At 44.1% G+C, this 27,451-nt stretch overlaps 1 protein-coding gene across 1 annotated transcript in view; it reads left to right on the forward strand.

Annotated features, from left to right (window-relative positions):
- LOC126143634 (gamma-interferon-inducible lysosomal thiol reductase-like) overlaps window positions 1–27,451 on the forward strand; it is a 148,121-nt gene that overhangs the window by 75,201 nt on the left and 45,469 nt on the right. Inside the window, exon 3 of the mRNA XM_049915440.1 lies at window positions 6,472–6,645. Within this exon, the coding sequence (XP_049771397.1) occupies window positions 6,472–6,645 (174 nt within the window). The remainder of the gene's footprint in view (window positions 1–6,471; window positions 6,646–27,451) is intronic.

Below are 27,451 nucleotides of genomic sequence, written 5' to 3' on the forward strand. Positions count from 1 at the left end.
TGAAGTAGGAACTAAGAATTCTATAAGATTTGTTACTAACAAATACTGTAAAGTATACGTTTTCCTGATAAGTCGTAGAAAGGTTTTGTTTCATAATTAGTTAAGACAAACTCATTTACATGTACATATACTTGGCTACATAGTGGTTCACATTTCAACATTTAACGGACAGATCACAGGAAAACCTTCTCTACCGCGACACTCTCGAACAATACGTGGGAAACCTAAATCTTTCCGTGTGAGGTCTGATTTCCCTTACATTATCAAGATGGCCTTTCTCCCTATGAGAGAGGGAGCCAACAAAACATTCTGAAATTCGGAGGAGGAAGGTAATGACTGACATTTCGTCAAAAGGTCTCGCCGCAACGACAAAGACCTTTACATTAATGATTGCAACTCCAACTTGCTTGTCATTCTGAGATGCTTTCTCCCTTATTTCGCGATAACACAAAGCGGGTTGGTCTTCTTTAAGCTTTTATGGTATGTGGTAAGGATGCCATATAGGGCAGAAATGCTGCGGAAGACGACGAATGTAGTGTGTGCGATCTCTTTAGTAAAGCTGTTACATCTTCTAATTGTTCAGCCAATAAAACGCACTCTGTCATTTACCTTCTCTAAAACATGGTTTTTTTTTGTGATAGTCCCAGCTGAAGTTGTCTGTTATTTGAATCCCTGGATATTGAGCTGAATATACAACCGTTAAATTTGTGTGATTTATCCTGTAAATGGAATTGAGTGTGATTTTTCTAGTAATCATGTGGAGGACATCACACTTACTATTTTTCGCAGCAAGTAATTATCTTGTGTAAATTACTGTTTAATTAATTTTGATCTTCTGGTAATTATTTATTATCTATGCATGTTTCTTCATTTATTTATACATCTTATGTTTGAGTTCTCAGCGACCTACGGTAGACGAAATCCGGGTATTAAGAAATACCATTCACTTTTGTTAAAAACTTGAATACAATAATGCGACGGTTGGTACTTAAATAGTGGCAACTATTAATTCACAACTGATACAAAAGAGTTACATGTTTGCACCTGTTACTGTCCTTCAAAGTAGTCACCAGCTTTGTGTAGAACCCGTTGCCAGCGATGTGGAAGGAGTAGTGTACCGTTAGCAGAGCCTGTTCTGTTGATGGTGCGAATGGAGCGGTCTACAGCCTGTCGAACCTTTGGCACAGTTCTAAAGCGAATGCCACGAAGTGGTTTCTTCGTCTTCGGAATCAAATCAAATCACAAGGACTTAAGTCCGGGGCGTATGGTGGATGGTACAGTTCTTCTCAGTCCACTCGACTGAACAGAACAGTCACAGCTTGCGCTGTATGGGTCCGCGCACTGTCATCCAAAATGATGGGTGTGATGCGTAGAAAGTGTCGCCGCTTCTTTCGCAAAGCTGGTCGCAGATGATGCTTCGAAAACGAGCAGTAGTACTGACGGTCTGCCGTGGAGGAACGTAATGCGTTAGAATAAGACCATCTTAGTCGTACACGAGAATCACCATAACTTTCACCATACTGAGGCTCTGACACACTTTCGACTTTCGCGGCGTCCCATAATGACGCCATTCGTTGGAGTGGCGTTTCAGTTTTGGCTTCGTGGCATTCGCTTCAGAACTGTTCCCGTAGACCGCTCCATTCGCACCATCAACAGAACAGGCTCTCCTAACGATGTACTACGCCTTTCACGTCACTGGCAACGGGTTCTACACAACGCTGGTGACTTCTTTGAAGGACAGTAACAGGTGCAAGCATGTATGGGGGGGATGGACTTACGGGCAAACATTTAACTCTTTTGTATCGGTTGTGAATAAATAGTTGCCACTAGTTTAGTTGCAACCCTCGTATTATTGTGGAACATCAATACGGTGTATTCAAGTTTTTAATATGCCTATGTTCCCCCAAATACCGACGGAATACCCCATAAATATCCGTACATATTTACTTTTGTAGCTGTATCTCTAAACTGAGTTCATTCTTAGCTCTCAGACGCACTTCATCATAAACTTTAACTACTTGTCAGTAGGTGTCTGTATTTCTCTAAATATAATTTAAATAACTTATCATCGGAAAAAGAGTTTAAAAAGGAGTTGCACTTGGAAAGTAATGTAGAAGAGTCGGGAAAAATGGAATATGGTTGTAAAAATGCAGATAACCAAATACAAGCATACGGAGTATGTCCTCAGGTATGGAGTGGCTAGGAGACTTCTTAAATAACGCAACTCAATATGTTATCCCCGACGGCGAGTGTTCATCAGAGACAAGGTTCAATGGTTCAAATGTCTCTGAGCACTATAGGACTATCTGAGGTCATCAGTCCCCTAGAACTGAGAACTACTTAAACCTAACTAACCTAAGGACATCACACACATCCAAGCCCGAGGCAGGATTCGAACCTGCGACCGTAGCGGTCGTGCGGTGCCAGACTGAAGCGCCTAGAACCGCTCGGCCACAGCTGCCGGCAGTAGTGGTACAGCGTGCCCTCGGCAACGCACCATATGATGGCTTGCCTAGCATGTGTATAGATGTATACGTAAATTTGCCAAAATATACCTTATGTACATAAAACACAATTCTGAGATTGTTCTTCATCTAAACTTTTAAAAGAATTACTTATCAGTAATAGAAAAATAACTATATTCGATAACGTAGTCCGGCCCGATAGCTGAGTGGTCAGTGTGACAACTTGCCATCCTACGGGCCCGGGTTCGATTCCCGGCTTGGTCGGAGATTTTTCTCTGCTCATGGACTGGGTGTTGTGTTGTCTTCATCATCATTTCATCCCCATCCGGCGCTGTTCACCCAATATGGAGTCGATTGTAATAAGACCTGCACCAAGGTGGCCAAACGCTCATTTCCATTTCATTTCCATGATAAAACCTTACCTTTATTAACTTAAAGACAAAATTCTGAAGCAATTAATTGTTTATGTGGTACGGGTGATCCGTTTTGTATTTACTTATTTGCATAAATCACGAATCTAATCTTCGTTTCAGTATCTGCACAGTATAGGAATGTCTTATGGTATACCAGGTATGCCGTATTGCCCAGCATGCCATCTTGGACTTCGCAACGATAACAACAGAGCTGATTGTATATATACCCAAAAGGCGAGCAGTACATAACGATTTACTACTAGTTTACTTAATAAGTGGCACAGTTTTAGTCGTTAATGTTCATTTTCAGTAATTATTACATGTTTGTGAAAACTTCATGTGGGTTACCAACACAAGTACAAGGATAGCGTACCAATAGGGACAAGAAAGGACGCATGAAGGGCGCCAAAACAGAAATAACAATCATCCATTTATTGCACCATTACACACGCACATCATGATATATGAGACATTATAATTGCCATACTCAAATCTATTATGACAAACAATATGTTTCACGAAGGGCACACACAATGGAGTTTAAGAAATTACAATGGCACATCAACTCCGCTATGACAAATAGTGTGCATAATGAAGGCCGCACAATTTTACGAACGTAAGAAATTAAAATAATACTAGCATAATGTTGTGGACTGACAAGACAGCCAGTCCACAGTGACGGGTAACCGAAAGGCACGCGTACACACACGCCGGCTGGCGTGAGGTCTGAAACAGGATACTTAATGAATGCTATAAAGAAAAGTACGTAGCTCCTCGAATACTTAACTTTATTCCATCATTGTGGTACATCGCTCTTGACGATACAATTGAGAATCTTTAAATACAAGCACTGTTAGGCTAATGGCGCCTTGCTAGGTCGTAGCCATGGAGTTAGCTGAAGGCTATTCTAACTAACTTTCGGCAAATGAGAGAAAGGCTTCGTACGTCTAGTCGCTAGCATAGTCGTTGTACAACTGGGGCGAGTGCTAGGACGTCTCTCTAGACGTGCCGTGTGGTGGCGCTCGGTCTGCGATTACTGACAGTGGCGACACGCGGGTCCGACATGTACTAATGGACCGCGGCCGATTTAAAGCTACCACCTAGCAAGTGTGGTGTCTGGCGGTGACACCACACATAAAATTAACTAAAGTGCCTTGAAGAAAATGTTTATGAGAAGAACACGGGGCCGCAAAGGAGGAGGCCAGACAGTACTTCACTCAGGTGCACCAAAACAAACAACGGACACCAGGCCGCGCCAACAACGGACACGTATGCACGCGGTTCCGCGCATTCCACCCAAGTGATAGCTACCTGAAACAATTTAATACTTGGAACAGTACACCAGTGATCAGCAAATTAAAAAAAAAACAATAATATGACATGAACATACAATAATTTAAGAAAATCACATCATATGAGTATGAGCTTAAGGTCTTTCGGTAAGTAACAGACTACGAATGGTAAAGGGGCATGTGCCACTATTAAATCTTGCTTAATTACCCTACTAAATTTCTCAGTACACAAGTTGCAATTAACGCAACAAGAATTAAATCATTTAAGTGATAATGTTACTTTAAAATAATAATAAAATTATTTCATACAAAGAAGACGAAGAATGGCCCGATCACTACTCCCCAGTGAAGCAGTACACACAAATGGTACTCCACGGCTCCGAAACAAGGACCGACTTCTAAAATAACAAGACCTAGCCCCGGCCGGACAACAGAACAAATACCGGGAAATCCATAAGAAACCTCAGCGAACTTAATACCAAAACAACAATTTATGAACAATATGCAAAACACAAGACCTCTCAGTCCAAAGGCTTCCGTTTAGTCCCGAAGGTGGCTCCGACCCGCCTGCTGAGGTGCCAAGCGTCGTACGGAGTGCCGAACCAACCTTAACCTTCGTTGACGGAAAGTGGGAGCACCACAAGTCAAAATAAACTCCAATCTAACTGCGCAAGGCGAACTCTAAGGAGTGCCACTCGAAGACTATGCACTTGAAGATCAGACATAAAGCACCCAGACTAACGTGCCGCTGAACGACGCACTTCCATCACCAGCGTCTAGTAGAGTACGGAGAGCAGCGTAGCCCATCGATATACATCCATGGGACGGTAAACGAGGATAGCAATCCCAGCGACGGAGAGATGGGAGGACGAAATGACATCCCGCCGCTCATAGAAGGTATTTCAAACTCAGGCTCGACAAACTACAAAAGGCGAGATTTTGCTCCCCGTGCGAATTAAGTTAAACGGCACACCCCGCCCCTGTCCACACTATTAACCGTAAAATCGCGGTCCGGTCTTCCCATCGGGCCCCACTCGGCGTCCAGACGCAAACAACCCCAGCCGATCCGAACAGTCTGCACGCGAAGGCAGCCACCTCTTTGCCCCCTGCCCGGCCACGGATACAATCGCCTAACGCCAAAGCGCCATCTGAGTGAAAACTCAGCACTAAGATCGATACGGACTTGGAAATAAGCGAGCACCGTAACCAAACGTATCTCCAAGGTTTTGGCATACTAAGAAAACAATTTTTCTGCGACGAAACCACAGCTGGAGACGAAGTGGGCTCCTTGCAGAGCATCACGAGAACATTATGCTTAGGGGAATCCCTCGACGAGTGGGAAACCACGGTAGTCCATATCGCCCGACTGTTTCAAATGGTTCAAATGGCTCTGAGCACTATGCGACTTAACTTCTGAGGTCATCAGTCGCCTAGAACTTAGAATTAATTAAACCTAACTAATCTAAGGACATCACACACATCCACGCCCGAGGCAGGATTCGAACCTGCCACAGTAGCGGTCGCTCGGTTTCAGACTGTAGCGCCTAGAACCGCACGGCCACTCAGGAAGGCGCCCGACTGTTTCATTTCACCCGAAGTTCATCCACATTTCACAAAGTGTGACTTGGATATAATTTTTTTTGTTCTTTGTATCCCTACTCTTGATATTTACTGGCTGCTCTTTGCTCTAGGTCATTTTGTCCGACATCGTGAGCTACAGATTCTTTGTGATGTGTTGGCAAATGTGCCAACACCTTGTAGTTAGAGGAGGCCGAAATGCACGCTATATATAACGCAGACGGGCGTGAGGTCTGAAACATGATACGTTATGAATGCTATAAAGAAAAGTACGTAGCTGCGGTTATACTTAACTTTAATCCATCATTTGTATACAGCATTCTTGATAATACCAGTGAGACTCTCAGATATGGTTAATGGCGCCTTGCTAGGTCGTAGCCATGGACTTAGCTGAAGGCTATTCTGACTATCTCTCGGCAAATGAGAGAAAGGCTTCGTCAGTGTAGCCGCTAGCAAAGTCGTCTGTGCTAGTGCTAGTACGTCTCTCTGGACCTGCCGTGTGGTGGCGCTCGGTCTGCAATTACTAACAGTGGCGACACGCGGGTCCGACATGTACTAATGGACCGCGGCCGATTTAAAGCTACCACCTAGCAAGTGTGGTGTCTGGCGGTGACACCACACTTTGACTGTTTCTACTAGTCTCCACTTCGTACATGAAAGAATAACATTGCCTTCTAGTACACTTTAAACAAGAGCGTAAAATCCATTATTTATTTGACACAGACGAAGGTGACTGCCGAGGGGTACGAGTTTAGCTGCCAGCACGGAGTGAGGGAGTGCCAGGGGAACAAGATACACTCGTGTGCTGTGGACCTGCTGGGCGAGCCGACGTCGCAGCTGCAGTTCGTGGCCTGCACGATGCGCGAGGAGGACGATCCAGTGGAGAGCGGCCGCGAGGTGAGTCAAGTCAGCGGTCGTGCAACTGCACCATCTGGTTAGAAAAGTTCATTTCTTACAACTGTTGACAGATTTTCAAAGATTTTGAAAAGAAATGTTTATAAAATGTTCTGTGAAATGATTGGAAGGAAGAAAAAAAGTAGGTTACAGACACAATTGATGTGAATGTATTTTTTTTCAATCTTATTTTCTTAAGCTCTTCAGTCCATGTGATAAGATAAGTAGAGAGAAATGTCTTCATCGTTGTTACACGCATTTACATTCTAAATCATATTGTTTAAATTTTTTATCTATTCTAAATGGTTAAAATGGCTCTGAGCACTATGGGACTTAACTTCTGAGGTCATCTGTCCCCTAGACCGAGAGAGGTGGCGCAGTGGTTAGCACACTGGACTCGCATTCGGGAGGACGACGGTTCAATCCCGTCTCCGGCCATCCAAATTTAGGTTTTCCGTGATTTCCCTAAATCGTTTCAGGCTAATGCCGGGATGGTTCCTTTGAAAGGGCACGGCCGTTTTCCTTCCCAATCCTTCCCTAACCCGAGCTTGCGCTCCGTCTCTAATGACCTCGTTGTCGACGGGACGTTAAACACTAACCACCACCATCAGTCCCCTAGAACTTAGAACTACTTAAACCTAACTAACCTAAGAACACCACACACATCCATGCCCGAGGCAGGATTCGAACCTGCGACCGTAGCGGTCGCGCGGTTCCAGACTGAAGCGCCTAGAAACGCTCGGCCACTCCGGCCGGCTTATCTATTCTAAAATTTTTGAAGTACAGAATCGTGTACTTAACGTCTTAACCAGTAGAGGAATTTTACAAAAGCAGTTCTTTTTAAGTACACAAAAATACATATTTCAAATCTTGTCCACGGTTTTTGTACCTTCACAGGTATAGTTAGAGGTATTTTTCGCCATTCTGCTGTCATGTCTTTAAAAATAGTAAGTGGCACTGCAGGCGGAGTATGGTGCGACCTGGCGACAAAAAGTGAAACTACGCGATCTACATGAACATCTGATACAGTTCTTGCGTTGATAAAAACGTATATTGTTAATTTTACGACGTGAATTGTCGGAGACCATCTATGTGTACCCATGGACTGAGAAGTTAAACATAACATATTTAAATATAGACTTGTATTCCATACATTGCTAAGAGTATATACGAGGGCAGTTCTATAAGTAATGCAACACATTTTTTTTCTGAAACATTCAGCATTGAAATACACCAGGTTATTCCCCAATCTTTTAGCTACACAACACTATTTTTCAACGTAATCTCCATTCAATGCTACGGCCTTACGCCACCTTGAAATGAGGGCCTGTATGCCTGAACGGTACCATTCCACTGGTCGATGTCGGAGCCAACGTCGTACTGCATCAATAACTTCTTCATCATCCGCGTAGTGCCTCCCACGGATTGCGTCCTTCATTGGGCCAAACATATGGAAATCCGACGGTGCGAGATCGGGGCTGTAGGGTGCATGAGGAAGAACAGTCCACTGAAGTTTTGTGAGCTCCTCTCGGGTGCGAAGACTTGTGTGAGGTCTTGCGTTGTCATGAAGAAGGAGAAGTTCGTTCAGATTTTTGTGCCTACGAACACGCTGAAGTCGTTTCTTCAATTTCTAAAGAGTAGCACAATACACTTCAGAGTTGATCGTTTGACCATGGGGAAGGACATCGAACAGAATAACCCCTTCAGCGTCCCAGAAGACTGTAACCATGACTTTACCGGCTGAGGGTATGGCTTTAAACTTTTTCTTGGTAGGGGAGTGGGTGTGGCGCCACTCCATTGATTGCCGTTTTGTTTCAGGTTCGAAGTGATGAACCCATGTTTCATCGCCTGTAACAATCTTTGACAAGAAATTGTCACCCTCAGCCACATGACGAGCAAGCAATTCCGCACAGATGGTTCTCCTTTGCTCTTTGTGGTGTTCGGTTAGACAACGAGGGACCCAGCGGGAACAAACCTTTGAATAACCGAACTAGTGAACAATTGTGACAGCACTACCAACAGAGATGTCAAGTTGAGCACTGAGTTGTTTGATGGTGATCCGTCGATCATCTCGAACGAGTGTGTTCGCACGCTCCGCCATTGCAGGAGTCACAGCTGTGCACGGCCGGCCCGCACGCGGGGGATCAGACAGTCGTGCTTGACCTTGCGGCGATGATGACACACGCTTTGCCCAACGACTCACCGTGCTTTTGTCCACTGCCAGATCACCGTAGACATTCTGGTAAGCGCCTATGAATATCTGACATGCCCTGGTTATCCGCCAAAAGAAACTCGATCACTACCCGTTGTTTGCAACGCACATCCGTTACAGACGTCATTTTAACAGGTCCGTACAGCGCTGCCACCTGTCGGAAGTCAATGAAACTATACGAGACGAAGCGGGAATGTTTGAAAATATTCCACAAGAAATTTCCGGTTTTTTTCAACCAAAATTGGCCGAGAAAAAAAATGTGTTGCATTACTTATTGAACTGCCCTCGTAGATCCAGACAAAGCACCGTATTTTCGATTTATGCTGCAACTTTATTTAATTTTTTCAACATGAAAGGAAGGATTCCACAAGTTTTACATCAATGCAACATTTTACGCGCAAAGTAGGCCATCAATAAATCGACCTATCCATACTTCATATATATATGTAACATCAGCCGTATGTGAAATATGCTTTCTCTGAAATGACTAATTAAAATTTTCTTAAATAACCTGGCTACTTTCAAATAATTAAACCTTATTTTGCAAAATTTTACTCCACTCTGGTCAGTTTAATACCCCAATCTTCCATTTCCAATTCTTTGTTTCACTATGAAACTTCAGAAAAGAAACCATTGTGCAACTTTCCATCGGTTCACTACGTTTTTCTTAATTGCCGTGATTATGTTCAAGTAACTGACATTTTTTCCAAAACTAGACCTCATACTGGTCGATTTCTCCATTTTCCGCTCTTCGTTTGGCTGAGAAAATAGGGACAAAAATTTTCCCTCGAAGCACAAGAGATTAAACCTTATGCTGCAAAACTTGATCTAACGTTCTTCTGTTTGATACCCCATAAATCCATTTCTCGCTGTTCATTTGGCTACGAACATTTAGATGAAAATCCGTTGTGTAACTTCGACTGCGTAATTTCATTTGACCAGAAAGTGTTAGTTTTGTGGGAACTGAAGGACCACATACTCAGAAACAGTCCATTCTCTTCATCACGTTATCGCGTCTCAGTCGGACAGGGTTACTAAGATTTAAGCTGACGGGTGCAGGGGAGTACTAATGCAAATCGGGCACTGTGGTTGGTCAGCTAGATGACGACAGTCCCATATTGTACAGGGTGATCAATCCTTTACGGAACTAGTGGTGAGTGTATTTCAACCCCGCAATGAGGTCTTTGTTTGTGTGTGTTTTTTCTTACTGAAGCAGCAAGTGCCTGTAAGGCGACGCTGTACGGCGCAGTGAGCGAAAGTGTTTCAAGTGAAATGGCAACACACATGTATCCTATTCGCCAAAGAGTATTCATGTACGAGGGCTGCCCAGAGAGTAATGCACTGAAATTTTTTTGTCAGCCGAAAACAATGCCACGATTGCGAAAAGTTACGTATGTATTATTTGAAGCATCCTGAGTGAGCGCGCCAAGTTTCCGTCACTTCCGACAGATAGCGTAGCTGCAGAACAGTTTCAAAATGCCATCTGTAGGTGATGTACGTTACAAGGAACGTGTCGTTACTGAATTTCTCACTACGGAGAAACGAACTGTGGGGAATATTCACAAACGCTTGTCCTAGTCCTGGAGCATCTGCTGTCGACAAAAGCACAGTTAGTCGCTGGGCACAGAGGGTGAGGTCATCAGAAGGTGGTTCGGCGGCATCCCCGGCTGTCACACCTGACACACCTGACCCAGGCCCCTCGGACTTGCACCAATTTGGGCCATTAAAGGATGCCATTTGTGGAGGACATTTTGAGGACGATGAGGTGGTTTACACAGTGAAGCGCTGGCTCCACCGCCAGGACAATAGGGCATGCACAACCTCGTTTCGCGGTGGAGGAAAGCCGTAGAACGGGATTGAGATTACGTGCAAATATAGGGTGTGTAGATAAAACACAGTTCTTTCGTGTGTGTAATTCTCATTATGTTCGATAAAGAATTGTTGAAGAAAAAGAATACATTGATTTACTTTCTGGCCAACCCTCGTATGGTTGATACAAGGGCACAGAATCAGCACGTGCAGTAAGTAGATTATTTCAAGAATAACTTCCTGATGTTCAGGTTCCTAATTGCAGTACGATTCATCGATTAATAAATACGTTCCGCGAAACCGGAAGTGTTCTTGTCAGGAAACATAGGCAACCACATACAGTACTCACAGGAAAAAGTCTGGATGACATTGGGCATGCTCTGGAAGGTCTATTAGAAAATAAATTCAACCTTTTTGAAAAGGAAATTTCTTGTGCCTCTGTTCGAAAGGCTACAAAGTTACTGAAGTTAGAGCCTTATAAACGAACTGCAGGGCAAGAAGATAAACAAGGTGGCACTGGAAAACGGTCGTAGTTTTGTGAATGGATTTTGAATAGGGTACATGATGGAGAAATTTCTCTTCGGACGTTCCTGGTGCCACCCAAGTGGATGCGTTAATTCACAGAATAATCGATACTGGAGTTTTGAACAGCTTAACGTAATACACGAGGAACCCGTGCATAATCAGAAAAACAGAAGCGTTAGTGCTATTAGAAGTGAGAGTATAATAGGCCCTATTTTTTTTCAGGTTACAATTGACAATTAGAGATACACGTTGACAATTATTGAACTATATGAAATAAAATCGTCAAACTTCTGAACTGTTCGTGTTGGGACGTTCAAACTGCAAGGTTGGCCCCGGGGCATGATGGCAATTAGTATGCGCATTGTTATTTGGTTTAGTGACGAAGCCCACTTTCATTTTGATGGGAGTGTCAATGAGGAAAATTGGCGCTTTTGGGGACTGAGAATCCGCATTTGGCTATCGAGAAGTCTCTTGACCCTCTACGGGTGACTGTGTGGTGTGCCATGTCCATTCACGGAATAATCCGTGCGATATTCCTCGATGGCACAGTGACTACCGAACGGTACGTGAAGGTTCTGAAAGATGATTCCATGACCATTGGCCAAAGTGACTGATTTCAAGATGTGACTCATGCAAGACGGAGTTCGACCTCATCGAAGCAGGAGAGTGTTTGATGTCCTGGAGGAGCACTCTGCGGGTCGCACTCTGGCTCTGGGCTACCCGGAGGCCACTGGCGTAGGCCTCGACTGGCCGTCATATTCTCAGGACGTGAACACATGCGACTCCTTTTTGTGGGGCTATGTTAGAAAGAAGGTGTACAGCAATAACCCCAAAACCACTGCTGAGCCGAAAAAGCCATTCAGCAGATCATCGACAAAAATGGTTCAAATGGCTCTAAGCACTATGGGACTTAACATCCGAGGTCATCAGTCCCCTAGAACTCAGAACTACTTAAACCTAATTAACCTAAGGACATCACACACATCCATGCCCGAGGCAGGATTCGAACCTGCGACCGTAGCAGTCGCGCGGTTCCGGACTGAAGCGCCTAGAAACGCTCGGCCACTCCGACCGGCAGGTCATCGACAGCATCGATGTTCCGACAGTTCAGCGGGTTGTAGCGATGCAAGGGGTACCAAATTTGTCATAAAAGTCCGCACATTACTCAACTGATAGTGCACTCCTGGAAATAGAAAACAGAACACATTGACACCGGTGTGTCAGACCCACCATACTTGCTCCGGACACTGAGAGAGGGCTGTACAAGCAATGATCACACGCACGGCACAGCGGACACACCAGGAACCGCGGTGTTGGCCGTCGAATGGCGCTAGCTGCGCAGCATTTGTGCACCGCCGCCGTCAGTGTCAGCCAGTTTGCCGTGGCATACGGAGCTCCATCGCAGTCTTTAACACTGGTAGCATGCCGCGACAGCGTGGACGTGAACCGTATGTGCAGTTGACGGACTTTGAGCGAGGGCGTATAGTGGGCATGCGGGAGGCCGGGTGGACGTACCGCCGAATTGCTCAACACGTGGGGCGTGAGGTCTCCACAGTACGTCGATGTTGTCGCCAGTGGTCGGCGGAAGGTGCACGTGCCCGTCGACCTGGGACCGGACCGCAGCGACGCACGGATGCACGCCAAGACCGTAGGATCCTACGCAGTGCCGTAGGGGACCGCACCGCCACTTCCCAGCAAATTAGAGACACTGTTGCTCCTGGGGTATCGGCGAGGACCATTCGCAACCGTCTCCATGAAGCTGGGCTACGGTCCCGCACACCGTTAGGCCGTCTTCCGCTCACGCCCCAACATCGTGCAGCCCGCCTCCAGTGGTGTCGCGACAGGCGTCAATGGAGGGACGAATGGAGACGTGTCGTCTTTAGCGATGAGAGTCGCTTCTGCCTTGGTCGTATGCGTGTTTGGCGCCGTGCAGGTGAGCGCCACAATCAGGACTGCATACGACCGAGGCACACAGGGCCAACACCCGGCACCATGGTGTGGGGAGCGATCTCCTACACTGGCCGTACACCATTGGTGATCGTCGAGGGGACACTGAATAGTGCACGGTACATCCAAACCGTCATCGAACCCATCGTTCTACCATTCCTAGACCGGCAAGGGAACTTGCTGTTCCAACAGGACAATGCACGTCCGCATGTATCCCGTGCCACCCAACGTGCTCTAGAAGGTGTAAGTCAACTACCCTGGCCAGCAAGATCTCCGGATCTGTCCCCCATTGAGCATGTTTGGGACTGGATGAAGCGTCGTCTCACGCGGTCTGCACGTCCAGCACGAACGCTGTTCCAACTGAGGCGCCAGGTGGAAATGGCATGGCAAGCCGTTCCACAGGACTACATCCAGCATCTCTACGATCGTCTCCATGGGAGAATAGCAGCCTGCATTGCTGCGAAAGGTGGATATACACTGTACTAGTGCCGACATTGTGCATGCTCTGTTGCCTGTGTCTATGTGCCTGTGGTTCTGTCAGTGTGATCATGTAATGTATCTGACCCCAGGAATGTGTCAATAAAGTTTCCCCTTCCTGGGACAATGAATTTACGGTGTTCTTATTTCAATTTCCAGGAGTGTATTTTGCAGTACAGGTATTTCGTTCATTCCAAGCAAGTATCAGTTCATGACGTCATCGTCCAGACATGAGTTGACAGGAATCTCAATCCGTTTTAGCAGACTAATAATTTCTTTCACGGGATAAAATTGTATTGATTATGAAATACAAGTTCTTGAAGTTTATTTAGAATAGGAAATGTTTAATTAGTAATTGCATGCCATAATTTATCCGTTTAATATAAAGGTTTTTGATTTTTGTATGCATGTAAAATGTGTGAATTTATGTGCGGCTTTTACTCTTAGACGAGTTACCACTTCGAGTGCTAAAAGTGTGCGTGTACAGTTCGCTGACCTGTGCGGTGAATTTCATTTTGTTATTTTGAGCCGAATAGAGACAAATCCAGTTCCATTTAGACTTTACGTGAGATAGAAAGTCGTGTAGCCCATCAGGGAAAATTGAAACCTGAGCGCTCGATTTGAAACACGTTACATGCCAATGCGTGATTGAGCTTTCCATTAAATCGCGTATAATAATTGCAAACGTGCTTGAATTTAATCCACGAAGTTTGAAATTACTTTTCGAGACAAATACTGATTTTTGATAAAAACGAACCGAAAATTTATTCAAAATATCGAGGTTCTGTTTTAATTAGGACACCTGTCACCTTGTTGATCACGTTGCTTAGCAACACTGTAATGCAAATCAATTCATTCATTAGAACGATTTACTACGTAATAAGTCCCATTACACATACAAACTGTTTCACGGAATTTGCTGATCGAATGAGAGTATAAGAGTGTTCTTTTCCAGAAATGCCAATAAACCAGCGGTTTCAAAAGTTAAATTACCAACTGTTGTGAAACTTAACTGATATTGCATTTCACTGACGAACACTATTCTTATTGATAAATGAACATTAATTGCAAGTAGATTTTGAATACTCACCAAAGCTGCCATGCAGCATTTCCCATCACAACCAGTAATAAATGCCAATATATCTGACCCGGCATTACTTCATTAAAACAGAGCAATCAGTTTCCAATTCTAGGATAAACTGTACCAGGTGGAATCGTTAAAATATTCTGGAAGTGTAATAAGGTTTATCTGAACAGTTCTATCATACATCATTATTTCACATTAACTGGACAGATTATTAGTCGGAAACGAGTTCACCCACAACAGATTGTCCCACGCCACTACGAAACTTTTATCGTGACTCTTCATAAGAGATCTCAAGAATCCGGGATCAAGAAACAAGAAAAGAAGAGACATCGGTTTAGGGTCATGCAAAATTTCGCTCTTCGTCTGCGTCCAATGATGGCAGACGTATCGAACATGTTTCAACCTAAATCCGAATATCTGTAGTGACATTTACCTGTTGAATAAAGTGTTTGCCCGCCGTAGTTTGTAACTAATTTACATTTTTTCATGTAGTTCAATAATTGTCACACTGTATGTGGAAAACAGTTTGAAGCCTTTTTGGCCAATCGACTAAGGGAGAACGTGCTTTCGCGAACTTTCAGCAGGATTTTGAGACGTTACGTACAGCTAACTTAACATTGCAGGAAATTCATGACGTGTTTCAAGATTATTACTAACACCATGAGCCTCCACGTTCTCCTACTTAAACCCTGCCGCGCGGGATTAGCCGAGCGGTCTCGGGCGCTGCAGTCATGGACTGTGCGGCTGATCCCGGCGGAGGTTCGAGTCCTCCGTCGGGCATGGGTGTGTGTGTTTGTCTTTAGGATAATTTAGGTTAAGTAGTGTGTAAGCTTAGTGACTGATGACCTTAGCAGTTAAGTCCCATAAGATTTCACACAAATTTGAACTTAAGCCCCCCGCTTTTTTATGGGTATCTGCGGGGGAAATTAAAAGAGAAAGTACAAATCAAATCGATACACTTTAAATGAACTTAGAACTAACATCTGTCAAGAAATTTCTGCCATTTCTCAGAGGAAACTACAGAGTGCAATGAGTAGTTTCCTACGCAGGTGTCAAAAATGTTTGAACAACGGAGTTGTTTAATATACGTGAGTAATTTACTCTTCTTTTTACGTGTATTATGTAATGTATGTCAGAAATAAGTTACATTACAAACTATGGTGTATTTACTGCGTACCTGCTATCGCCCATACGACGCAAAAATGGCTGCGTTAACTATTGATCACTTTGCATACGCTCTCTCTTTTTATTTTTCTTTGCTTTAATCGCTCAGTAAAAATTACGGGTGTGTCAATATTTTCTCTTAATAAGCGATATACTAGCCCTAAAAGGTAGTCAACTAATTAAAATATTGTTACAATATGATCACGAACAGATGTGTGTCTGTACGCAACTAGTCGGGACTGGAAGTCCGTTACAATTTCGGTCTATTAGCCGTAGGGAATCCGTTTGGTTTGTTGTTCTGGTTGATCTCTAGCTGCCTCAATATTGTCTATAACTTTCAATATATTTGCAAGAGAGGTTGATGTAATTACGTGATAACGTCTTAAATAACGCTTGCTGAGGCTGAAGTCCACTCAGTTTACATTTGTAAATTTCACTGTTAATTGCCACACATTGTGCATTAGCGACACTCTTCTAGCAGCCTCATAGAATCTTTTTTACTGCTGTACGAATTACAGTTAACGTGAAGATCAGAGCTCCGCCAAAGATGGTGGCTGAACCAAAGCGTGCGGAAAGTTTTTCACTGTGAATCAAGTAGCAAGTTGTAACCTTTCCCCTCTTCAATTGTCTACGCAAACGACCGTGATTGCGAGAACATAACCTTAATCGTCTCCGAAGTTATAACTGATTAATGAAGTAAGCGCACAAGAAATTATTTTACTAATAACTTACACCACGTTCTTTTCACGTAACTTGTGAACGATGATTAAAAAGTAATGCAAACCACACACAGTAGAGACGGCGTAAAGTATCACGAGATTTTGAGTAACACACATAGAAAATCAGTTGAAGTACTTCTAAATTCGGTCACCAGTCCAGTTGGACAAACACTGTCCGAAAATCCGTTGATTATCAGAACAGTAATTGAGCCGCACGTGGCTCGTATTCCCGCCATCACGTATTTTTCACCCTGTTTTTAACGTACTTCCACCTCACTACGTTTATTTAAATTACTACTGTCACTTAATTTAAATTAACGTAGTGAGGTGGAAGTTAATTTAAATTAAGTGACAGTAGTACTACTACTGTCACTGACCCCCCCCCCCCCACCCCTATGAACCATGGACCTTGCCGTTGGTGGGGAGGCTTGCGTGCCTCAGCGATACAGATAGCCGTACCGTAGGTACAACCACAACGGAGGGGTATCTGTTGAGAGGCCAGACAAACGTGTGGTTCCTGAAGAGGGGCAGCAGCCTTTTCAGTAGTTGCAAGGGCAACAGTCTGCATGATTGACTGATCTGGCCTTGTAACAATAACCAAAACGGCCTTGCTGTGCTGGTACTGCGAACGGCTGAAAGCAAGGGGAAACTACGGCCGTAATTTTTCCCGAGGGCACGCAGCTTTACTGTATGATTAAATGATGATGGCGTCCTCTTGGGTAAAATATTCCGGAGGTAAAATGGTCCCCCATTCGGATCTCCGGGCGGGGACTACTCAAGAGGATGTCGTTATCAGGAGAAAGAAAACTGGCGTTCTACGGATCGGAGCGTGGAATGTCAGATCCCTTAACCGGGCAGGTAGGTTAGAAAATTTAAAAAGGGAAATGGATAGGTTAAAGGTAGATATAGTGGGAATTAGTGAAGTTCGGTGGCAGGAGGAACAAGACTTTTGGTCAGTCGAATACAGGGTTATAAATACAAAGTCAAATAGGGGTAATGCAGGAGTAGGTTTAATAATGAATAGGAAAATAGGAATGCGGGTAAGCTACTACAAACAGCATAGTGAACGCATTATTGTGGCCAAGATAGATACGACGCCCACACCTACTACAGTAGTACAAGTTTATATGCCAACTAGCTCTGCAGATGACGAAGAAATTGAAGAAATGTATAATGAAATAAAAGAAATTATTCAGATAGTGAAGGGAGATGAAAATTTAACAGTCATGGGTGACTGGAATTCGAGTTTAGGAAAAGGGAGAGAAGGAAACGTAGTAGGTGAATATGGATTGGGGCTAAGAAATGAAAGAGGAAGCCACCTGGCAGAATTTTGCACAGAGCACAACTGAATTATAGCTAACACTTGGTTTAAGAATCATGATAGAAGGTTGTATACATGGAAGAACCCTGGAGACACTAAAAGGTGTCAGATTATATAATGGTAAGACAGAGATTTAGGAACCAGGTTTTAAATTGTAAGACATTTCCAGGGGCAGATATGGACTCTGACCACAATCTATTGGTTATGAACTGTAGATTAAAACTGAAGAAACTGCAAAAAGGTGGGAATTTAAGGAGATGGGACTTGGATAAACTGACTAAACCAGAGGTTGTACAGAGTTTCAGGGAGAGCATAAGGGAACAATTGACAGGAATGGGGGAAAGAAATACAGTGGAAGAAGACTGGGTAGCTTTGAGGGATGAAGTAGTGAAGGCAGCAGAGGATCAAGTAGGTAAAAAGACGAGGGCTCGTAGAAATCCTTGGGTAACAGAAGAAATATTGAATTTAATTGATGAAAGGAGAAAATATAAAAATGCAGTAAATGAAGCAGGCAAAAAGGAATACAAACGTCTCAAAAATGAGATCGACAGGAAGTGCAAAATGGCTAAGCAGGGATGGCTAGAGGACAAATGTAAAGATGTAGAGGCTTATCTCTCGAGGGGTAAGATAGATACTGCCTACAGGAAAATTAAAGAGACCTTTGGAGGTAAGAGAACCACTTGTATGAACATCAAGAGCTCAGATGGAAACCCAGTTCTAAGCAAAGAAGGGAAAGCAGAAAGGTGGAAGGAGTATATAGAGGGTCTATACAAGGGCGATGCACTTGAGGACAATATTATGGAAATGGAAGAGGATGTAGATGAAAATGAAATGGGTGATACGATACTGCGTGAAGAGTTTGACAGAGCACTGAAAGACCTGAGTCGAAACAAGGCCCCGGGAGTAGACAACATTCCATTGGAACTACTGACGGCCTTGGGAGAGCCAGTCCTGACAAAACTCTACCATCTGGTGAGCAAGATGTATGAAGTAGGCGAAATACCCTCAGACTTCAAGAAGAATATAATAATTCCAATCCCAAAGAAAGCAGGTGTTGACAGATGTGAAAGTTACCGAACAGTCAGTTTAATAAGCCACAGCTGGAAAATACTAACACGAATTCTTTACAGACGAATGGAAAAACTAGTAGAAGCCGACCTCGGGGAAGATCAGTTTGGATTCCGTAGAAATACTGGAACACGTGAGGCAATACTGACCTTACGACTTATCTTAGGAGAAAGATTAAGGAAAGGCAAACCTACGTTTCCAGCATTTGTAGACTTAGAGAAACCTTTTGACAATGTTGACTGGAATACTCTCTTTCAAATTCTGAAGGCGGCAGGGGTAAAATACAGGGAGCGAAAGGCTATTTACAATTTGTACAGAAACCAGATGGCAGTTATAAGAGTCGAGGGACATGAAAGGGAAGCAGCGGTTGGGAAGGGAGTGAGACAGGGTTGTAGCCTATTCCCGATGTTATTCAATCTGTATACTGAGCAAGCAGTAAAGGAAACAAAAGAAAAGTTAGGAGTAGGTATTAAAATCCATGGAGAAGAAATAAAAACTTTGAGGTTCGCTGATCTAATTGTAATTCTATCATAGACAGCAAATGAGGGTATAAGATGAACATCAACAAAAGCAAAACGAGGATAATGGAATGTAGTCGAATTAAGTCGGGTGATGCTGAGGGAATTAGATTAGGAAATGAGGCACTTAAAGTAGTAAAGGAGTATTGCTATTTGGGGAGCAAAATAACTGATGATGGTCGAAGTAGAGAGGATATAAAATGTAGACTGGCAATGGCAAGGAAAGCGTTTCTGAAGAAGAGAAATTTGTTGACATCGAGTATAGATTTAACTGTCAGGAAGTCGTTTCTGAAAGTATTTGTATGGAGTGTAGCCATGTACGGAAGTGAAACATGGACGATAAATAGTTTGGACAAGAAGAGAATAGAAGCTTTCGAAATGTGGTGCTACAGAAGAATGCTGAAGATTAGATGGGTAGATCACGTAACTAATGAGGAGATATTGAATAGGATTGGGGAGAAGAGAAGTTTGTGGCACAACTTGACTAGAAGAAGGGATCGGTTGGTAGGACATGCTCTGAGGCATCAAGAGATCACCAATTTAGTATTGGAGGGCAGCGTGGAGGGTAAAAATCGTAGGGGGAGGCCAAGAGATGAATACACTAAGCAGATTCAGAAGGATGTAGGTTGCAGTAGGTACTGGGAGATGAAGAAGCTTGCACAGGATAGAGTAGCATGGACAGCTGTATCAAACCAATCTCTGGACTGAAGACAACAACAACAACAACTGTCACTGAGCGGCTGCTTTGTCTGACCGTCATCGGCGCTAGTAGCGCGTATCGATATAGCCCCTCTCGTAGTATCCTTGCTTGACTGCTATTTCTTCCCGGTCGTTGTCTGTCGTAAGCGGTGAGTTCGGGTTGCGAGTTCGGATCGGGAGTTCGGGTCTGCCTGCCAATCGGAACGTGCGAGGAGGAGAGGTCGCGGGCAGTTCGGGTCGTGAGCTGCGCCCCGGCAGTCAGTGGCAACGCGTCTGGAGCGCAGCCCGGGCCAGCCAGTCGCCGGCTTGCAGCAGCAGCGAGCCCTGCGTGGACATCGCCCGCCCCACCGTTGCCGCCACGCATCACTGAAGCTGGGCCTGACCTTTGGTGGGTTGTTGGTCGGAGGACATCTCCGTGCGGCTTAATCGACAGGGCCGCTGGCGGTCTCTGCGCAGTGTCGGAGTCTGTCTGGAGGTGTCCGATCGGTACGCGCATCGTCGCTCGCCGACCCAGGACGTGAATGTTGAGTGGTCTTGAGCATTACGTTGTTGGTTCCGGCGTTGCTGTTGTGGAGGCTTTCCTGTGAGCAACAACGGGTGAAGCGTTCGACATGGCCGCCGTCAGGTGGAATTGATGAAATTACTTTATCCACAGTCAAGTGCACCAGCGGAATTCTCTGCCTTGTAGCCGTTACTGTTCTGGTTACCTGCCCTGGCCGCTAACGTACTTTATAGGCAGTGTCTTTTCCTCACCTGTTGTTGCTGACAACATGGTGTGTAGTTTTGGCAGCTCAGTTCACATACGTCTTTGTTTGGGGATAGCGATACTATTTTTTTTTTTAGCCTTGGATTCTCGTGTACTCCGTCGTGGCAAGCAAGCGGTTGGTCGGTCGGTCCGTGACTGTCCCTTGGTTGGGTTCGCACGAGTCAAGTGTAGTTGGACTACTTACCACCTGTCTCGCGTAGGTGAAAGAGGGCAGACCAATCCACTGGAGGCTCCTAAGTGCCATTCTCTTAATTATCCTTTTGGTAGTGTTAATGTTGTTGTAATTTAACTGTATTTTATATTTTAATATGGCAAGGTTAGTTGTGGGCCTTCAGCCCTGGAAACATTATCTCAGAGTTTCCTTCAGGTCTAAACGTTGTCGTCTTCTGCCCATGAAAAGTTGTAATTTCCTCTGAAAGATATTACAAGCTATTGTTGGCCTTCAGCTGTTGGTGTTGCAAAAGGAAATTTTTGAACTTAATGTATTGTTTTACCGATTGTTGCAATATATATTTACTTAATTTGCAGAATTTAACTTTGCGGCCTTCAGCCATCTTAATGCGTTTGTTTCTCTGTTTCTGTGCACCTTGTGGGCCATCACCTCTGTTAGAATCTTATAACATTGTGGCCTTCTGCCTTCAGTAATCAGCATAGTATATTTGGAATTTTGAAGATTTAATCCGGCGCCCTTCAGCCGCTCCGCATGCTGATCTCATATATGTATACGATTTATCGTATTCGTATATTTAACTGTGTCATATATTTTCAAAATTGAACTTATTCTAAAGTATCTGTTTGGAGGCTTTCAGCTGCGAAGCAAATTTAACTCTTTCAAAAGTGTATTTGTGAGCTAAATTAAGCTAACAGCATTATTTTATGAAAAACAAAGAGGAATGGTTCAAATGGCTCCAAGCACTTAACATCTGAACTCATCAGTCCCCTAGACTTAGAACTACGTAAACCTAACTAACCTAAGGACATCACACACATCCATGCCCGAGGCAGTATGCCAACCTGCGACCGTAGCAGCTGCGCGGTACCGGACTGAAGCGCCTAGAACCATTCCGCCACAGTGGCCGGCCAAAGAGAAATTCTTGCTATGGTTTAAAATAAATGTAACGCCTTGGAAAAAGATGCAAGTAATCGTTATAGAGTGGCTGATTGGTAAGCTTTCTTAATTACAGGGAATGTTGCGTTACCTCATAGTAACTTTTTCCTACACAGGCAAAACTCATTAACGTCCCAAACAAATATAATAGAATTTCATTGTTATAAATAATTTAGAACAGTTTGCGTGAAACAGAAAATAACAGGTAACTGTCAAATAGAACATGAGGATGAATGATATCTGTGATGTTCTGTTATGTATTATATGAATGTGTGTTGTCTATCCTTTCGGATATGTCCGAAAGAACAGAAATCACGCAGATCCGAATCAGTGAAACATTATATGTACATTTAAGGGAATCACCACAGTCAGCTGCAGTGGGATATTACGTGCAATCATTGGCGACGAGTGAAAATGTGAACTGGACCGGGATTCGAACCGGTGGTATCCTGCTTACTAAGAAGGTGAGTTAACCACTGCGCCATCCAGGACACATCGTTATCGCAATTGCACCGACTGTCTTGACATCCGGCCGAAGTGGCCGTGCGGTTAAAGGCGCTGCAGTCTGGAACCGCAAGACCGCTACGGTCGCAGGTTCGAATCCTGCCTCGGGCATGGATGTTTGTGATGTCCTTAGGTTAGTTAGGTTTACCTAGTTCTAAGTTCTAGGGGACTAATGACCTCAGCAGTTGAGTGCCATAGTGCTCAGCGCCAATTGAACCATTTGTCTTGGCATGCCTCGTGGCCGACCCACATCCCCAGACATGTCCGAAAGAACAGACACCAAGCATTCATATAATTGATACAACTAGCTGGGCAATGTTTTCCCCTTCTTCAGTGTGGATGCACAGATACGTCCGAGTTTATGTGGGAATCTGAACAGCGAACAGTGGAATCACTCAACAGAGGAAAGTCCACTGGACCTGACGGGATACCAATTCGATTCTACACAGAGTACGCGAAAGAACTTGCCCCCCTTCTAACAGCCGTGTACCGCAAGTCTCTAGAGGAACAGAAGGTTCCAAATGATTGGAAAAGAGCACAGGTAGTCCCAGTCTTCAAGAAGGGTCGTCGAGCAGATGCGCAAAACTATAGACCTATCTCTCTGACGTCGATCTGTTGTAGAATTTTAGAACATGTCTTTTGCTCGAGTATCATGTCGTTTTTGGAAACTCAGAATCTACTATGTAGGAATCAACATGGATTCCGGAAACAGCGATCGTGTGAAACCCAACTCGCTTTATTTGTTCATGAGACCCAGAAAATATTAGATACAGGCTCCCAGGTAGATGCCATTTTCCTTGACTTCCGGAAGGCGTTCGATACAGTTCCGCACCGTCGCCTGATAAACAAAGTAAGAGCCTACGGAATATCAGACCAGCTGTGTGGCTGGATTGAAGAGTTTTTAGCAAACAGAACACAGCATGTTGTTCTCAATGGAGAGACATCTACAGACGTTAAAGTAACCTCTGGCGTGCCACAGGGGAGTGTTATGGGACCATTACTTTTCACAATATATATAAATGACCTAGTAGATAGTGTCGGAAGTTCCATACGGCTTTTCGCGGATGATGCTGTAGTATACAGAGAAGTTGCAGCATTAGAAAATTGTAGCGAAATGCAGGAAGATCTGCAGCGGATAGGCACTTGGTGCAGGGAGTGGCAACTGACCCTTAACATAGAGAAATGTAATGTATTGCGAATACATAGAAAGAAGGATCCTTTATTGTATGATTATATGATAGCGGAACAAACACTGGTAGCAGTTACTTCTGTAAAATATCTGGGAGTATGCGTGCGGAACGATTTGAAGTGGAATGATCATATAAAATTAATTGTTGGTAAGGCGGGTACCAGGTTGAGATTCATTGGGAGAGTCCTTAGAAAATGTAGTCCATCAACAAAGGAGGCGGCTTACAAAACACTCGTTCGACCTATACTTGAGTATTGCTCATCAGTGTGGGATCCGTACCAGATCGGGTTGACGGAGGAGATAGAGAAGATCCAAAGAAGAGCGGCGCGTTTCGTCACAGGGTTATTTGGTAACCGTGATAGCGTTACGGAGATGTTTAACAAACTCAAGTGGCAGACTCTGCAAGAGAGGCGCTCTGCATCGCGGTGTAGCTTGCTCGCCAGGTTTCGAGAGGGTGCGTTTCTGGATGAGGTATCGAATATATTGCTTCCCCCTACTTATACCTCCCGAGGAGATCACGAATGTAAAATTAGAGAGATTAGAGCGCGCACAGAGGCTTTCAGACAGTCGTTCTTCCCGCGAACCATACGCGACTGGAACAGGAAAGGGAGATAATGACAGTGGCACGTAAAGTGCCCTCCGCCACACACCGTTGGGTGGCTTGCGGAGTAGAAATGTAGAATGTAGATGTAGATGAAATAACGCCATCTACACACACAATCTGGCAAACATTTGCAAAAAGACCTGACAGTACGCAACAGTAACTAAGGACGCACGAAAACAAATTAGGAGACGATGCGCGCGCGCACACACACACACACACACACACACACACACACACACACACACAGTCGACTCATTAACGATCGGCGAGCCAAAACGCGTCGTCCGGTAGGACGACCGACCGACGATCCACCAAGACCGTGGCCCGGCTCAAGTGATGCGTGGTGGAAATGGTCGGGCGAGCCATGTCGACGCAGAGCTCACTGCTGCTCCAGACCGACTGGCAGATCCGGACTGCACTCCAGGCACGTTCCAACTGACTGGGAGCCCGAACTCGCAACCCGAACTCCCGACGAACTGCGACCAGCTAACTTACAACAGACAACAAGTAATAGCAGTCGAGCATAGATACTGCGAGAGAGGATATATCGATACGCGCTGCTAACGCCGCTCACGGTCAGGCAAAACAGCAACTCAGTGACAGTAGTAATTTAAATTAACGTAGTGAGATGGAAGTACGTTAAAAACAGGGTGTAAAATACACGATGGAGGGATCACGAGCCACTCACGGCTCAGTACCTGGGATCTTCAATTTTTTGAGTATGGAAATATTAAACTGAGATAAAAGGGAATGAAGAAACTTAAAAATAACGATAAGGAATATCATGATTTAGAATTCCTATTTAAATTTTTTATCTGAAAATTTACCTTCTATTTTCCAGCTTTTTTTGTAGCTGTTAGTTGCCGCTGCGCGTCGCCTCGCCATTCCCTCCCTGCATTGGTGTGAATTAACATAAACTTTTGTGTTCCAAACTATTATGATTGTCAATTGCCCGTGCTCACAGATAGTTGTTGTTGTTGTTGTTGTTGTTGTTGTTGTGGTCTTCAGTCCTGAGAGTAGTTTGATGCAGCTCTCCATGCTACCCTATCCTGTGCAAGCTTCATCTCCCAGTACCTACTGCAACCTACATCCTACTGAATCTGCTTAGTGTATTCATCTGTTGGTCTCCCTCTACGATTTTTACCCTCCACGCTGCCCTCCAATACTAAATTGGTGGTCCCTTGATGCCTCAGAACATGTCCTACCAACCGATCCCTTCTTCTGGTCAAGTTGTGCCACAAACTTCTCTTCTCCCCAATCCTATTCAATACTCCCATCTAATCTTCAGCATTCTTCTGTAGCACCACATTTCGAAAGCTTCTATTCTCTTCTTGTCCAAACTATTTATCGTCCATGTTTCACTTCCATACATGGCTACACTCCATACAAATACTTTCATAAACGACTTCCTGACACTTAAATCTATACTCGATGTTAACAAATTTCTCTTCTTCAGAAACGCTTTCCTTGCCATTGCCAGTCTACATTTTATATCTTCTCTACTTTGACAATCATCGGTTATTTTGCTCCCCAAATAGCAAAACTCCTTTACTACTTTAAGTGTCTCATTTCCTAATCTAATTCCTTCAGCATCACCCGACTTAATTCGACTACATTCCATTATCCTCGTTTTGCTTTTGTTGTAGTTCATCTTATACCCTCCTTTGCTGTCTCTGACAGAATTACAATGTCATCGCCGAACCTCAAAGTTTTTATTTCTTCTCCATGGATTTTAATACCTACTCCGAACTTTTCTTTTCTTTCCTTTACTGCTTGCTCAATATACAGACTGAATAACATCGGGGATAGGCTACAACCCTGTCTCACTCCCTTCCCAACCGCTGCTTCCCTTTCATGTCCCTCGACTCTTATAACTGTACAAATTGTAAATAGCCTTTCGCTCCCTATATTTTACCCCTGCCACCTTCAGAATTTGAAAGAGAGTATTCCAGTCAACATTGTCAAAAGCTTTCTCTAAGTCTACAAATGCTAGAAACGTAGGTTTGCCTTTCCTTAATCTTTCTCCTAAGATAAGTCGTAAGGTCAGTATTGCCTCACGTGTTCCAGTATTTCTACGGAATCCAAACTGATCTTCCCCGAGGTCGGCTTCTACTAGTTTTTACATTCGTCTGTAAAGAATTCGTGTTAGTACTATGCAGCTGTGGCGTATTAAACTGACTGTTCGGTAACTTTCACATCTGTCAACACCTGCTTTCTTTGGGATTGGAATTATTATATTCTTCTTGAAGTCTGAGGGTATTTCGCCTACTTCATACATCTTGCTCACCAGAGGGTAGAGTTTTGTCAGGACTGGCTCTCCCAAGGCCGTCAGTAGTTCCAATGGAATGTTGTCTACTCAGGGGGCCTTGTTTCTATTCAGGTCTTTCAGTTCTCTGTCAAACTCTTCACGCAGTATCGTATCTCCCATTTCATTTTCATCTACATCCTCTTCCATTTCCAAAATATTGTCCTCAAGTACATCGCCCTTGTATAGACCTTCTATATACTCCTTCCACCCTTCTGCTTTCCCTTCTTTGTTTAGAACTGGGTTTCCATCTGAGCTCTTGATGTTCATACAAGTGGTTCTCTTATCTCCAAAGGTCTCTTTAATTTTCCTGTAGGCAGTATCTATCTTACCCCTAGTGAGATAAGCCTCTACATCCTTACATTTGTCCTCTAGCCATCCCTGCTTAGCCATTTTCCACTTCCGTCGATCTCATTTTTGAGACGTTTGTATTCCTTTTTGCCTGCTTCATTTACTGCATTTTTATATTTTCTCCTTTCATCAATTAAATTCAATATTTCTTCTGTTACCCAAGGATTTCTACGAGCCCTCGTCTTTTTACCTACTTGATCCTCTGCTGCCTTCACTACTTCATCCCTCAAAGCTACCCAGTCTTCTTCCACTGTATTTCCTTCCACCATTCCTGTCAATTGTTCCCTTATGCTCTCCCTGAAACTCTGTACAACCTCTGGTTCTTTCAGTTTATCCAGGTCCGGTCTCCTTAAGTTCCCACCTTTTTGCAGTTTCTTCAGTTTTAATCGTCATAACCAATAGATTGTGGTCAGAGTCCACATCTGCCCCTGGAAAT

This window comes from Schistocerca cancellata, chromosome 2 (genome assembly GCF_023864275.1).
Source record: "Schistocerca cancellata isolate TAMUIC-IGC-003103 chromosome 2, iqSchCanc2.1, whole genome shotgun sequence".
NCBI lineage: Eukaryota > Metazoa > Arthropoda > Insecta > Orthoptera > Acrididae > Schistocerca > Schistocerca cancellata.